The following is a 12,034-nucleotide window of genomic DNA, read 5'->3' as shown; positions in this document are numbered from 1 at the left end:
CAGTAGTTCATACACATTTTGTCTCATGACATTGACTGCAGTTCCCCACAGTGTAGCAGCTCCCCTCCCACTTCCTCCCCATAGTTACCTCTTCCCTGTGTCCTTCTCTTCCATGCACTCCCATCCCCTGAGCTGTCTCCCTGTGCAAACACTGCCCTTCTCCTCTCCCATGATCAATTGCTTCAAGTAGTATATGTACCTGATGTAAATATTCAGCCTATATGTCTGTCTATTTGCTGGAAGCCACAGGAGTGAGTTTAATTCCAGACTTGAAAGGTAACTAGGATCCATAGTCTCAGAGGTCTCAACAGGCTCCATCAGACCAGCAAACTTGGTCTTTATGGTATTGAATTTTATTGCACATTGTTCTCTCACTCTGTTCAGAATCTTCTGTACCTGTCTCCTCTCCACGTGATTGACAGGCACCATCTAGTTCTTCTGGTCTCATGGTCATGTAGGCTGAAGATCCCATGGTCTGCCGGTCCTTTGGCCTAATTGTTTGCATGTGTCTTTGGTTTTCTTCATTTTTCTTTACTCTGGACAAGGAGAGACCTATCGTTGCCTCTAGAAGGCTGCTTGCAAGCTTTTAAGATCCCAGTCGCTACTTAGCGAAGTAGGATGTAGAACAATGTTTTTGTGTAGCATGTTATGCCAATTGATCTTGATGTCTCCTGCGACCATGGTCCTGAGCACACAGGTCCAACTACTTACTTCCTCTGGGTAGCTGGGTGTGCCCAAGAAGCCACCACAACCTTGCCCCTTGTCAGCGATCCACCTGAACACTCTTACAGCACATACAAATACGCTTGTAGAAACATCGTACAGACCAGTTATTTTGAGAGGGTCTCTCAACTTGGGTTTATGTGAATGTCTCCGCCTATTAGATTGAGTTTATGCATTGTTGGCAGGAATTTTGCAAAAGTGATGCTGCATTCTTTTTGCAACATGTAAGATAGTACATGATTTTGATTTATCCAGGGCTTTGAACTGATTATTCCCTGATTAGTCATGGCTGACAAAGTGAGACTGGAATGGACCTGAACTTGTAAAATGTGGGTGAACTGGAGCAAAAGTTGGAATGGGAAAAAGTGAAGGTTGACACCCAGCTGGAAGCTTTATCTCCCTCTTAGAAAACAAGAGCTGCATGTACGTTGCTTAGCTACTGTATTTCTGGACTGGCAGAGTTAGAAACAGTGATGCCCAGCTTCATGGCAACTGACTGCTGCTTTGAATATATGTTGCTCTCCACAGTCCTGTCAGTAATCCGATCTGCATCAGCCTCCTGAAAGGGCTCACTGTCTCTCTTTGGAGTCTCCCCTTGCTAAAGGGGCAGGGAGCGGCAACTTTTGACCTCTTGACTACACAAGAGGAGGACAGAATCACTATCAACAGCCCAAGTGTTCTTATATGTTCTTATGAGGCCAGACATGCCACAACCCTCCAACCCTCTTACTAACCTTGTCACCAACCATTCCTCCTGTGGCACCCATCTCTTCTCTGCTGGGTTTAGTAATTTGCTGCAGTAGCCACACAGAACTCACAGTTTATGGGTTTATTAGGGAAGCAACAGGCTATAATTCATGTTTGGGTACACACTCACTCTCTCTCAGCTGGCCGTCTCTCAGCCTACCGTTTGTCTCTCTCTGTAGCACGTCTCTCTCTCGACAGCATGTCTCTCAGCAGCGCGTTTCTCTCAGTAGTGCGTGTCTCTCAGCAGCACTGTCTTTCTCAGCTGGCAGCCAGAGAGACTCCTTCTGCCTCTAGGAGGGCTCCTTTTGAGCCTGGTGGAGTGGCCAGAACCAACCAATTCTAACATCAGAGTTCTACACAGCTGACAGAGTGTGAACTTCCCAGAAAATTACTTCTTGCTACTCCCATCAGAAATACCCCAGCTGGATAACTTTCACAATCAGGAGCTAATCAGTTGCTCATGGCAAATTCTACCACAGAGTTTACGGAGACTACGGCTAGGAAGGAAGTTTGGGCAATCTACTCCTGTAGTGATACTGCCTCGGAGACCCAAGGAGGGGTCTCTGTAAGTTGGATCCAACTTGATGGCAGTGAGTTTGTTTTGTTTTTTTTGTACACCTAGTAAAGTCACACCATCTAATTTATTATACTGCACCCATTCTGGGGCTTTGACCCATAATTTGTCTTGTTTTGATTATCAGTCCACTTCACCCATATTTGAAAAATTCAAATCTGTTCCAGTTTTGCTTCATCAGCAGTCACTGAATTGTTATAAACCTGTTGAAGCCCTGAATTTATCCTGTTTCAAATGATGTTGATCACTTAAAGAGATGTCTGCTAGATTTCTCTGTAAAGCCATCCTCCTTTGTAATTAATAAGTATTTTAAGAGGAGGTATTTTGGTTCTTTGCAAATATCTTGTTCCTCATTGAACTTTCAATTTACTCATTTAGTTGTAAGTATGAATTTAAGGTTTTCCTATTTTATTCAATAGGTTCTATTTCATCATTATTTATTTTGATGGGGAAATTGTCCCAGTTTTGGCCAGGATTTCCTTTCAAGGTAGTTTCTGTGTCTTCGTGACATGTCTTCATCATTCTTTGAAGAGTAGGCACTTTTCCTAACCCAGTCTGGAATCATTTATTTCACCAAGGAGCTTGTTTTTTTTCAGTGGAGAAGGGTGTATAGAAACCAAGATATAGCTCTTTTGTATTTTCCGTAACCCTATTAGAATTAACTGACATAACCACTGACATCATTAAAGAGGCCTGATTTTCTTTATTTAAGAATGATAATGATATATAGAAATCAAGATTTGGGTCCAAGGTAGACTCATTGCTATTGGGTGTCACTGCTTCCAGGACCTATTGATAGATAGAACTAAAGGGTGTGTGTGTGTGTGTGTGTGTGTGTGTATCCAATTTCGGTCTAGCACCACAGAGTTTATGCTGGTTTCTTCCTTTCCATATTTGTAACTCCCTTCTCTGATAGATACCTGGCTTTCGTTACCTTTAATACATTTAATTACTTGATCAATGTCCTTGTATGCAACCAGTCTCCAAATGCCATTCATTTTGTCATGTGAATACCCTCCTTACCCCACTTTACTGTGACATTCCACATCAGGTTGTCTCACTGCACAGAAACTTCCTAGCATGCCTGAATTCAACTCTCATGCCAGGCCACCCCTCTCTGTGAGAACTTTTCTCAACTTGCTCTAGCTCCCAACCCACGGCTGTGCCTCCCACCCTCTCGATGCTTTTCTATTCATGTTCTTCTTAGGCTCCAGCATCCCTCACTGATCCTTCCCAGGGTGTCCTCCTTACCCTGCTTTGTCTTACCCAGTCTGTGTTGACTGCTTTCCTCTGTAGAGGCCCTCATCCTGCTTGGGCTCTGACTCCACACCAGGTCACCTCCTTCCCTCTGCTCAGGTTCCAGCTCCCTTTGTCTGGCCATATAGCTACACAAATGCTCTCCCTACTCTGCTTGTAGGGGTTGTCCTTTTTGCCTCACTTGAGCTCTTATGCCCTGTGCTAGGCCACTGTTCTTTGTGGACACACTCCTCACTGTTCTGGGCTGCACTTCCACAGGGGATACCTTCTTCAACTCTTTGGGCTCTGACATCCTGCACCAGGTTTCCCTCCCATATTGACATCCTCACACTGCTTAGACACCAGTACTCTTTGCCAGGCTACCTGTCCATGAGGATGCCAGCCTTAACCCACACTGGAGCCCCATGTCAGGCTATCCTTCTGTGTGGATATTTTTCTCACCCTGTTTGGGCTCTAGCATCTTGTAACTCCCACTGTTCCCCTGTGGTCACCCACATTTTATCCCAGTTGGGTTCTGACATTCTGCTCTTGGCCATCTCAGCTTCCCACCCAGAGTAGATACCTACTTTGTTTAAGAATCTGATGATGTATTCTTTATATTTAGGCATACTTTTAAATTGATCATAGTATCATGAAAAGGGGACAACATATGATGATATAACTTAACTGTATTTCCTGTTTGTTAAGGTAATTAGTGTCTTCTGTGGAGATCTGATTGACAAGAAGTAACAATGTTGGGGACCAGTTATAAAGGCTATGATTTTAATTCACTCCTAGTTAATACGGTTCTGGAAGTGTAACTCATCACTCCTACCTCTTGTTCTGACCATACGAAGTGTGTTTGAATATGTGAAGATATGGTGAGGTTGCCACACCCAGAAAGGTGTGAGGCTGTGTGTGAGTGGGCAGAGTTCAAAAGTCCATTAGAACTTTTTTCTTTTCTGTTTCATAGAAGTGTACCAGCTAATTTATGGATGTGAATGTCATTGTCTTACCAAGTTAGCTGTTCTTAGCTATTTAGGAAATTAATAGCTTCTGTTTTTCTTCAAGAACTATTGAGAAATCTACTTATGAATCAGATTGTTTCTACAAAAGTGAGCAGATTGGGCTTTTTGAGTAAGGAAGAAACCAAAAAAGCAAACTCACTGCCATCGAGTCGATTCCGACTCATAGTGACCCCTCCTTGGGTTTCCGAGGTGGTAAATCTTTATGGAATTAGATTGTCCAATCTTCCTTCCTGATGGGTTTGAACTGCCAGCCTTCTGGTTAGCAGTCAAATGCCTTAGGCATTATGCCACCAGAGCTCCTTGAGTAAGGAGAGGTAATGCAGTAATAGCTGTCTTCCCAACTATCAACTAACATTTGATTAGTCTTCTATATACCACTTTTCTTTTTTTAATTTTTATTGTGATTTGGGTGGAAGTTTACATTTCAAATTCATTTTCCATGCAGCAGTTCACATACACTTTGTCTCATGACATTGCAGTTTTCCACAATGCAACAGCTCTCTTCCCACTTCCTCCCCAGTTACCTCTTCCCTGTGTCCTTCCCTCCCATGACTCCTGCCCCCTGAGCTGTCTCCCTGTGCATACACAGCTCTTCTGTTCTCCCATGATTGATCTCTCCAAGGAGTATATCTACTTAATGTAAATGTTCAGCCCATATGCCTTTTGTTTGGCTGTAAGCTATGGGAGTGGGTTCCAGACCTGAAGGGCAGCTAGGGGCCATAGTCTTTAGGGTTCCACCAGGCTCTATCAGACCAGCAAAGCTGGTCCTGTTTTTTTTTTTTTTTATGATTTTGAGTTTTGTTCTGCATTGTTCTCTCTCTCGATCCAGGATCTCCTACGTAGATCCCCCTCCCAAGTGGTTGACATTGGTAGTTGGGCACCATCTAGTTCTTTTGATCTCATTGTTTCCATGAATCTTTGGTTTTCTTCATCTTTCTTCACTCTGGACAAGGAGAGACCCATTGTTGCATCTAGATGGCTCCTTGCTAGCTTTTAAGATCCCAGTCGCTACTCACCAAAGTAGGATGTGGAACAATGTTTTTGTGTAGTATGTTATGCCAATTGAGCTTGATGTCCCCTGTGACTATGGTCCTGACCCCACAGGTCCCACTACTCACTCCCTCTGGGTAGCTGGCTGTGGCTAAGAAGTGATTACAACCTTGTCCCTTGTCAGCTCTACTGTATACCTGGAAATTCTTATAGAATGTACAAATATGCTTGTAGAAACATTGTCTGCCAACCCTATACATGGTCATGGGCACACTCCCCCCCAGACATACCTAATGATTCAACCTGTCAACTGATCTATCCACCCAATATACACCACTTTTTTGTACTTTACTGTTTTGTTTTAAGTACTTTCCAACCTGAGAGAGCTCTTCTTCTGGCACTGTATCTGACAATGTTTCATTGCTATTCATAAGGTTTTTAGTGGCTAAAGTGGACTGCTTCTCACTTCTTCCTAGTCTGTGTTAGTCTGAAAGTTCCTCTGAAAACCAGTCCATCATGGGTGGCCCTGCTGGTATTTAAAATACCGGTGACATAGCTTCCAGCATCATAGCAATATGCAAGTCACCACAGTGTGACAAACTGACACACAAGTGGTGGTATTACTGAGTAGCAGGTAGACAAAAGGGGAAATTAGATTGGGAATCTGAGGGCTCTAATTACATGAATCCTTACTCAAACCAAGAAGCCAAACTCACTGCTACCAAGTTAATTCTGACTCCATAGGACAGAGTAGGACTGCCCCATGGGGTTCCTAAGGTTGTAAATCTTTATGAAAGAAGACTGCTACATCTTTCTCCTGTGGAGCAGCTGGTGGGTTTAAACCACTGACCTTTTGTTTAGCGGCTGAGTACTTTCATCACTGTGCCATCAGGGCTCCTAATATTACCCAGGGGACTTTTTTCTTCCCCCTTTAATTCCTCCATCTCTGCAGATCCCTATTCGGACACATTTCCAACCTTTAGCCATCGTGCAACCATTTCTCTCTCTCTTTTTTTTTTTTTAATTTTCTCACTTTCTAGTTTTTATTCATATATGGGCATAATTTTAAATACTTTTAAGCTTGACTCCCTCATTTGTATTCTGTTTTTATTCATTATATCCCATCTATTTTTTCCCTTCCTTCTTGTTTGTTGTTTTCAGATGCTGTGTAGTTGGGTCTGACTCATAGCGAACCTATGTACAACAGAACGAAACAATGCCCAGTCATGTACCATGCTCATAATCCTTGCTATACCTGAGCCCATCATTGCAACCACTGTGTCAATCCATCTCTTTGAGGGTTTTCTCCTTTTTCGCTGACCCTCTACTTTACCAAGCAAGGTATCCTTCTTTAGGTCATGGTCTCTTCTGACCATCCATCTCTCTTTTGCATCCTATAGTTCTTAGGTCAGGAGCCCTCTACCACCTCCTTAAGCTGCGATGAACCTGTGCTCTCTGGTCAGTCCTGCCCCGTTCGAACAGATTTCTTTCTTTTCTTCTTAAATTTAATTTGTATGTTCCCAGGAGGCAACCCCACATAGTCTGTTTTCTGTTTATCTTGTTCAGTACCTTGGATAGTTTGTCTCACAGAACTGTGGAACTTGCACATTATTATTACTAGGTCAGAGAGTTCAGGTGTGACCTGAGACTGGATTTCTATTCTAAGCAGAAGGTCCCAAAAGGGATCACTATTATAGTTGATCTCAGTTCAGGAACTTATATGAATGCCATAAACCAAAAAACCAAACTCACCACCATTGAGTCAGTTCCGACTCATAGTGACCCTTCCTTGGGTTTCTGAGGCAGTATCTCTATGGAAGTAGATTGCCCAGTCTTCCTTTTAAGGAGTGGCTGGTCAGTTTGAACCGCCAGCCTTCTGGTTAGTAGTCAATGCCTTAGGCACTTTGCCACCAGAGCTTCTAATATTTTTGTTCCTGTGTGAGGTGCAAGACTGGGTTTCTCATTGCTATATACCCAAAGCCTGAGATATAATAGAGGTTCAGGAGATGCATTTTGAATGAGTGGACAAAACCTTCGAAGAATCTGAACAGACTGTGTGCTTCCTTAGAGCCATTTTGTTAACAGGCATTCATCATTAAGTCAGAATTACTTGTTACTTGTCTTTCCCTTTCCTGCTGGACTTTAAATTCCATATGAACAGTAGTGAGTATAATACCTGGCAATCCTAGGTGCTCAGTAAGTTTGTGTGGAAGTGTATAAATCATCAGGTATAGGCCCATAGTCTTCACTGTGTTTCATGGGCACCCCCACCCCAGCTCTTTAAAAGACAGAAAAAGGGTTGGATTAGTTTTGAATCCACTCTGAATATTTGTTGCCAGTGGTCAGTGCACATCTGATTAACTCTTGGAAAAATAACTGTGTAGTGTGTGTGTTTTCATACCCTCTTCCTTATTGCCAAATCCTTTGAAAGTAGGCTGCAGCCATTCTACCCTACTATGCCTAAATACTTTAGCTTTCATCTCCCCAAAGCAAGAACACCGTCGCACATAACTGTAACACCATTACCACACCAGGAAAAACGTTATTTTAGTAACATCTAGTATACAGTTCTTAGAAAACAGCCGCAGTTATCCCAGAAATCTCCTTTATAGCTGTTTAATTTTTAAATTCAGGATCCACTCAAGGTTTACATTGGTATGATAAAGATATTTGACTGCTAACCAGAAGGCTGGCAGTTCAAACCCACTAGCCACTCCTCGGAAGGAAGATTGGGCAATCTGCTTCCATAGAGATAATGCCTTGGAAGCTCAAGGAGGAATCGCTATGAGTTGAATTAACTCGACAGCAGTGAGGTTTTTTAAAATATATATATAGCTTTATTGGAGGCTTTTTTTTGTGTGTGAAAATGGGAGGATTTTCATCTATCTCATTCATTTTGGATGCCTTTAGAATTTGTTGGACTTTGGTTTGCTCCAATAAATTCCTGTTCCCCAGAATGAGTTTTCTGAGTATTTTTGTATGTACATAGTTATCTTCTCTCATCTCTCGTCTGTAAATCTTTTGTTGTTGTTGTTGAGAATATACACAGGAAGGCATATACCAATTTGACCATTTCCACATGGTGCAGTTCTGTGACAATGATTATGGTAAATTCTTCGAGTTGTACAACCATTCTTACCCTCTTTTTCTGAGTTGTTCTTCACCCAGTAACGTAAATTCACTGCTCCCTAGGGTCTCTCATCTGTAAATCTTACTTGGCTTCACTCTTCCTCTTGAGTGACTCTTTCTCAGTTCCTTTCTTCCTTGTGGAGAGATAAGAAGGAGTGCACTGACTCTTGAAAATTCTTTATTTTGAAGTGGTTATTCTTCCTTCGCCCTCACTCTCGATTGTATGCCTAGCATTTGAGAATGGGTGTGCTTCTGTTGTAATCTCCAAAAATCGATGGGATGCAGCAGTGATTCTGCTTTGTTGCCTGCCAGTTGCTGCTGTAGTTGGGCTGTTTGAACATTTTGAAAGCTTACTATAAATCTTAACATTACTTCTTACCAGGATTTTCTAAGACCCTATAAAGCATCTAAGTTTAGAGATAAAACATTTCAGTTTTTTTCTCCGTTAAATATTTATTATTGCAAGACTTAACTTTAATTTTTTTTCTTTACTTTTAATAACTGATCCTCAGTTCTGCTACCTTTGGAATATGTTTATTTCTAACCCTGTCATCATTCTTCATCAGTGCATCTCAAACTATAATGTGCATACAACTTAGAATGTTGATTATGATTCTGTGGCTCTGAAGTGGCACCTGCTCTTCTGTATCACAAGTAAACCCTTCTCACCCTTTACCCTTCCAGTACTTTCCTCTGCCTTGAATACCAAATAAACAGTAGATAGATGTTGAATCATTTGACTGCATATGATATCATCTGCTCAATTGTTATTTCTTATCATTCTCTTCCTAAAAAAGCACTTATTGTATGGTGAACTTTAAAAATAGCTTTTCCTTATTTAACTTTAGGAGCTCTGATAGTGTAGTGGCTAAGGCATTTGACTGGCTAACCAGAAGACTGGTGGTGCAAACCCACCAGCCGCTCCTTGGAAAGAAGGTTGGGCAATCTATTTCCATAGTGATACCACCTCAGAAACCCAAGGAAAGGTCACTCACTATGAGTTGAGTCCAACTCCATGGCACATAACAACAACAACATTTAACTTTGCATTGCTAGTACACAGCAGTATGTTCAGCAGGTAGTAGCCACTATATAAACATTTGCTGAATGAGTGTATTTGTGGTGATGGAGATAGAATCTTTGCCGAAGAATGTCAGTATCAAGATATCCAGTGTTAGAGCAAAGAAGAATGAAGAAAACCAAAGACACATGGAAACAATTAGTCCAGGGGACTAGTGGACCATGAGAACCTCAGCCATGAGACCAGAAGAATTAGATGGTACCCAGCTACCACTCACTGTCAACCACTCAGAAAGGGATCGTGCAGGAGATACTGGATACAGTGGGAGAACAATGTGAAACAAAACTCAAAGTCAGGAAAAAAAGACCAGGTTTACTTGGGGAGACCCCCTGAGACTATGGCTCCTAGTTACCCTTCAGGCCTGGAATTGAACTCACTCCTGTGGCTTCTAGCCAAACAATAGACAGGCATGTAGGGTGAACATTTATACCAGATAGATACAGTCCTTAGAATAATCAGTCATGAGAGAACAGAAGGCTAGTATGTGCATAGAGAGAGAGCTCAAGGGGCAGGAATGCATAGGAAAGAAGGACACAGAAGAGGTAGCTACAGGGAGGAAAGGGGAAGAGAGCTGTTACATTGTGGGGATTACAGTCAGTGACATGAAACAAAATGTGTGTGAACTGATGTATAGAAAATGAATTTGCTCTGTAAACTTTTCACCTAAATCACAAAAAAATTTTTTAAAAAAAGTACACACACACACCCAGTGTTGAAGAAGAATCACCAAATTTATTTGTTTAAAATAGTGTTGCTCCAAATCATCAGCACATTTTTTTTAATAGTACTTGTAATCTCCACTATTCATTTCCAAAAATAAGTACATGATCATGTATGGAGACTCAATATATTTCTCTATTTCTCATTTTAAGAAAGATACACGTACATACATACATACATCTATATCTATATCTATTTAATTTTTATTGTGATTTGGGTGAAAGTTTACAGAACAAATTCACTTTTCATACAGCAGCTCCCATACAGTTTGTCTCATGATGTTGACTATAATTTCCCACAGTGCAGCAGTTCTCCTCCCACTTCTTCCCCATAGTTACCTCTTTCCTGTGTCCTACCCTCCATGCACTCCTGCCCCCTGAGCTATCTCCCTGTGCATACACAGCCTTTCTATCTCCCACTCTGTCCAGGATCTCCTACAGAGATCCCCCTCCAAGTAAGAAAGACATACATTTTTTTATATAAAACAGTGCAGTGTGAGGAAATATGAGTGTTAAGGGTTGAATTATACCCTCAAAAAAATATGTGTTATAAATGCTAGCCTAGCCTGTGGTGGTTATAATCCCATTTAGGAACTGATTGTCTTTGTTATGTTAATGAGGCAGGATTAGTGTAGGGGGGATCTTGAGTCAGTCTCTTTTTTGGGGGGAGGGTTATGCTAATAGCTCTCTGAATTCTGGCTATATAACTGATGTTTTAAACTATTTTCATGCAGGATATCAAACCAGGTCAAACTGGTTCAGTCATGGCCAGGAAAGCAAAACTGGAACAGTAACCAGAATAGGAAAAAGTACCGACTGAAGCCCTGGAATGGGAGACTTAGTAGAGGAGTTGTGAGCCCTTTCAGGAGCCTGGCACAGGAGATCATAATGTAGCAGGACTGTGGGGAATGGCATAGATTCAAATACATTCAAAGCATGGTAGGCATGGTTGAGCGGGGCATCAGTGTTTCTGACTCTGCCAGTCAAGAGATTTGGTTGTTAGGCAATATGCAGCTGCCTTTGTTTTCTAAGCGAGAGATTAAGTTTCTCATAGGGTGTTGACTTGTAATTTTCTCTGTTACAGTTACTGTTATCGTTCACCTACATTTTACACATGTATTCCATTCCATTTAGCTATGTCAGTCATGACTGAACCAGAAAGAACTGGTTCAAAGATCTGCTTTTATATCTACATAGAGCTGTAAGATTTTTTATTTGCCTTAATCCTCTAGTTAGTGATTTACCCTCCCTTCCCCACCTACCCCTGGTAACCATCAAAGAATATTTCCTTTTTTGTGTGAAACCCTTTTCTTGCTCAGTCAGTCTCTTTTGAGATACAAAAGAGATTAAACAAGCAAGGGAGTAAGCAGATGGGGGAAGAGAGATATAAAGCCACATGAAGATCACCCAGGAGTAGATGCTCAGGAGAGACAAGGACCTTCCTCCAGAGCTAACAGAAAAGGAAAGCCTTCTGGAGCCTGCACCCTGAATTCAGACTTCTAGCCTCCCAAACAGTGGGAAAATTGTTTATTAAAGCCAAATAAATAAATAAAATAAAAATAAAACAGTGTTGCTCAAAAAATAACAGATATTCCTTCCATATGACCCTACTGAAGTTCTACTGAGGTGGGATCAGGCTTTCCTAGAATGGGCCCCAGGAATTATTCTCCAGTTTCCACAGGTTATTCTGGTGTTCACTCTGGGATGAGTGCTATTGGACTATGTAAATTATAGATACAGGTTCCAGTAAGATGGTGGAACATGCAGAAAGACTGTGCAGACCCTCTTCAACAAAGAAAAGGGGAAC

At 41.7% G+C, this 12,034-nt stretch overlaps 1 protein-coding gene across 1 annotated transcript in view; it reads left to right on the top strand.

Annotated features, from left to right (window-relative positions):
• DNAJC8 (DnaJ heat shock protein family (Hsp40) member C8) overlaps window positions 1–12,034 on the top strand; it is a 62,695-nt gene that overhangs the window by 13,933 nt on the left and 36,728 nt on the right. The window contains exon 3 of the mRNA XM_007935818.1: window positions 11,371–11,394. Within this exon, the coding sequence (XP_007934009.1) occupies window positions 11,371–11,394 (24 nt within the window). The remainder of the gene's footprint in view (window positions 1–11,370; window positions 11,395–12,034) is intronic.

Source organism: Orycteropus afer, unplaced genomic scaffold, assembly GCF_000298275.1.
Source record: "Orycteropus afer afer isolate SDZICR_OR568_19922 unplaced genomic scaffold, OryAfe1.0 scaffold00031, whole genome shotgun sequence".
NCBI lineage: Eukaryota > Metazoa > Chordata > Mammalia > Tubulidentata > Orycteropodidae > Orycteropus > Orycteropus afer.
This window is presented reverse-complemented; position numbering and strand designations above follow the sequence as displayed.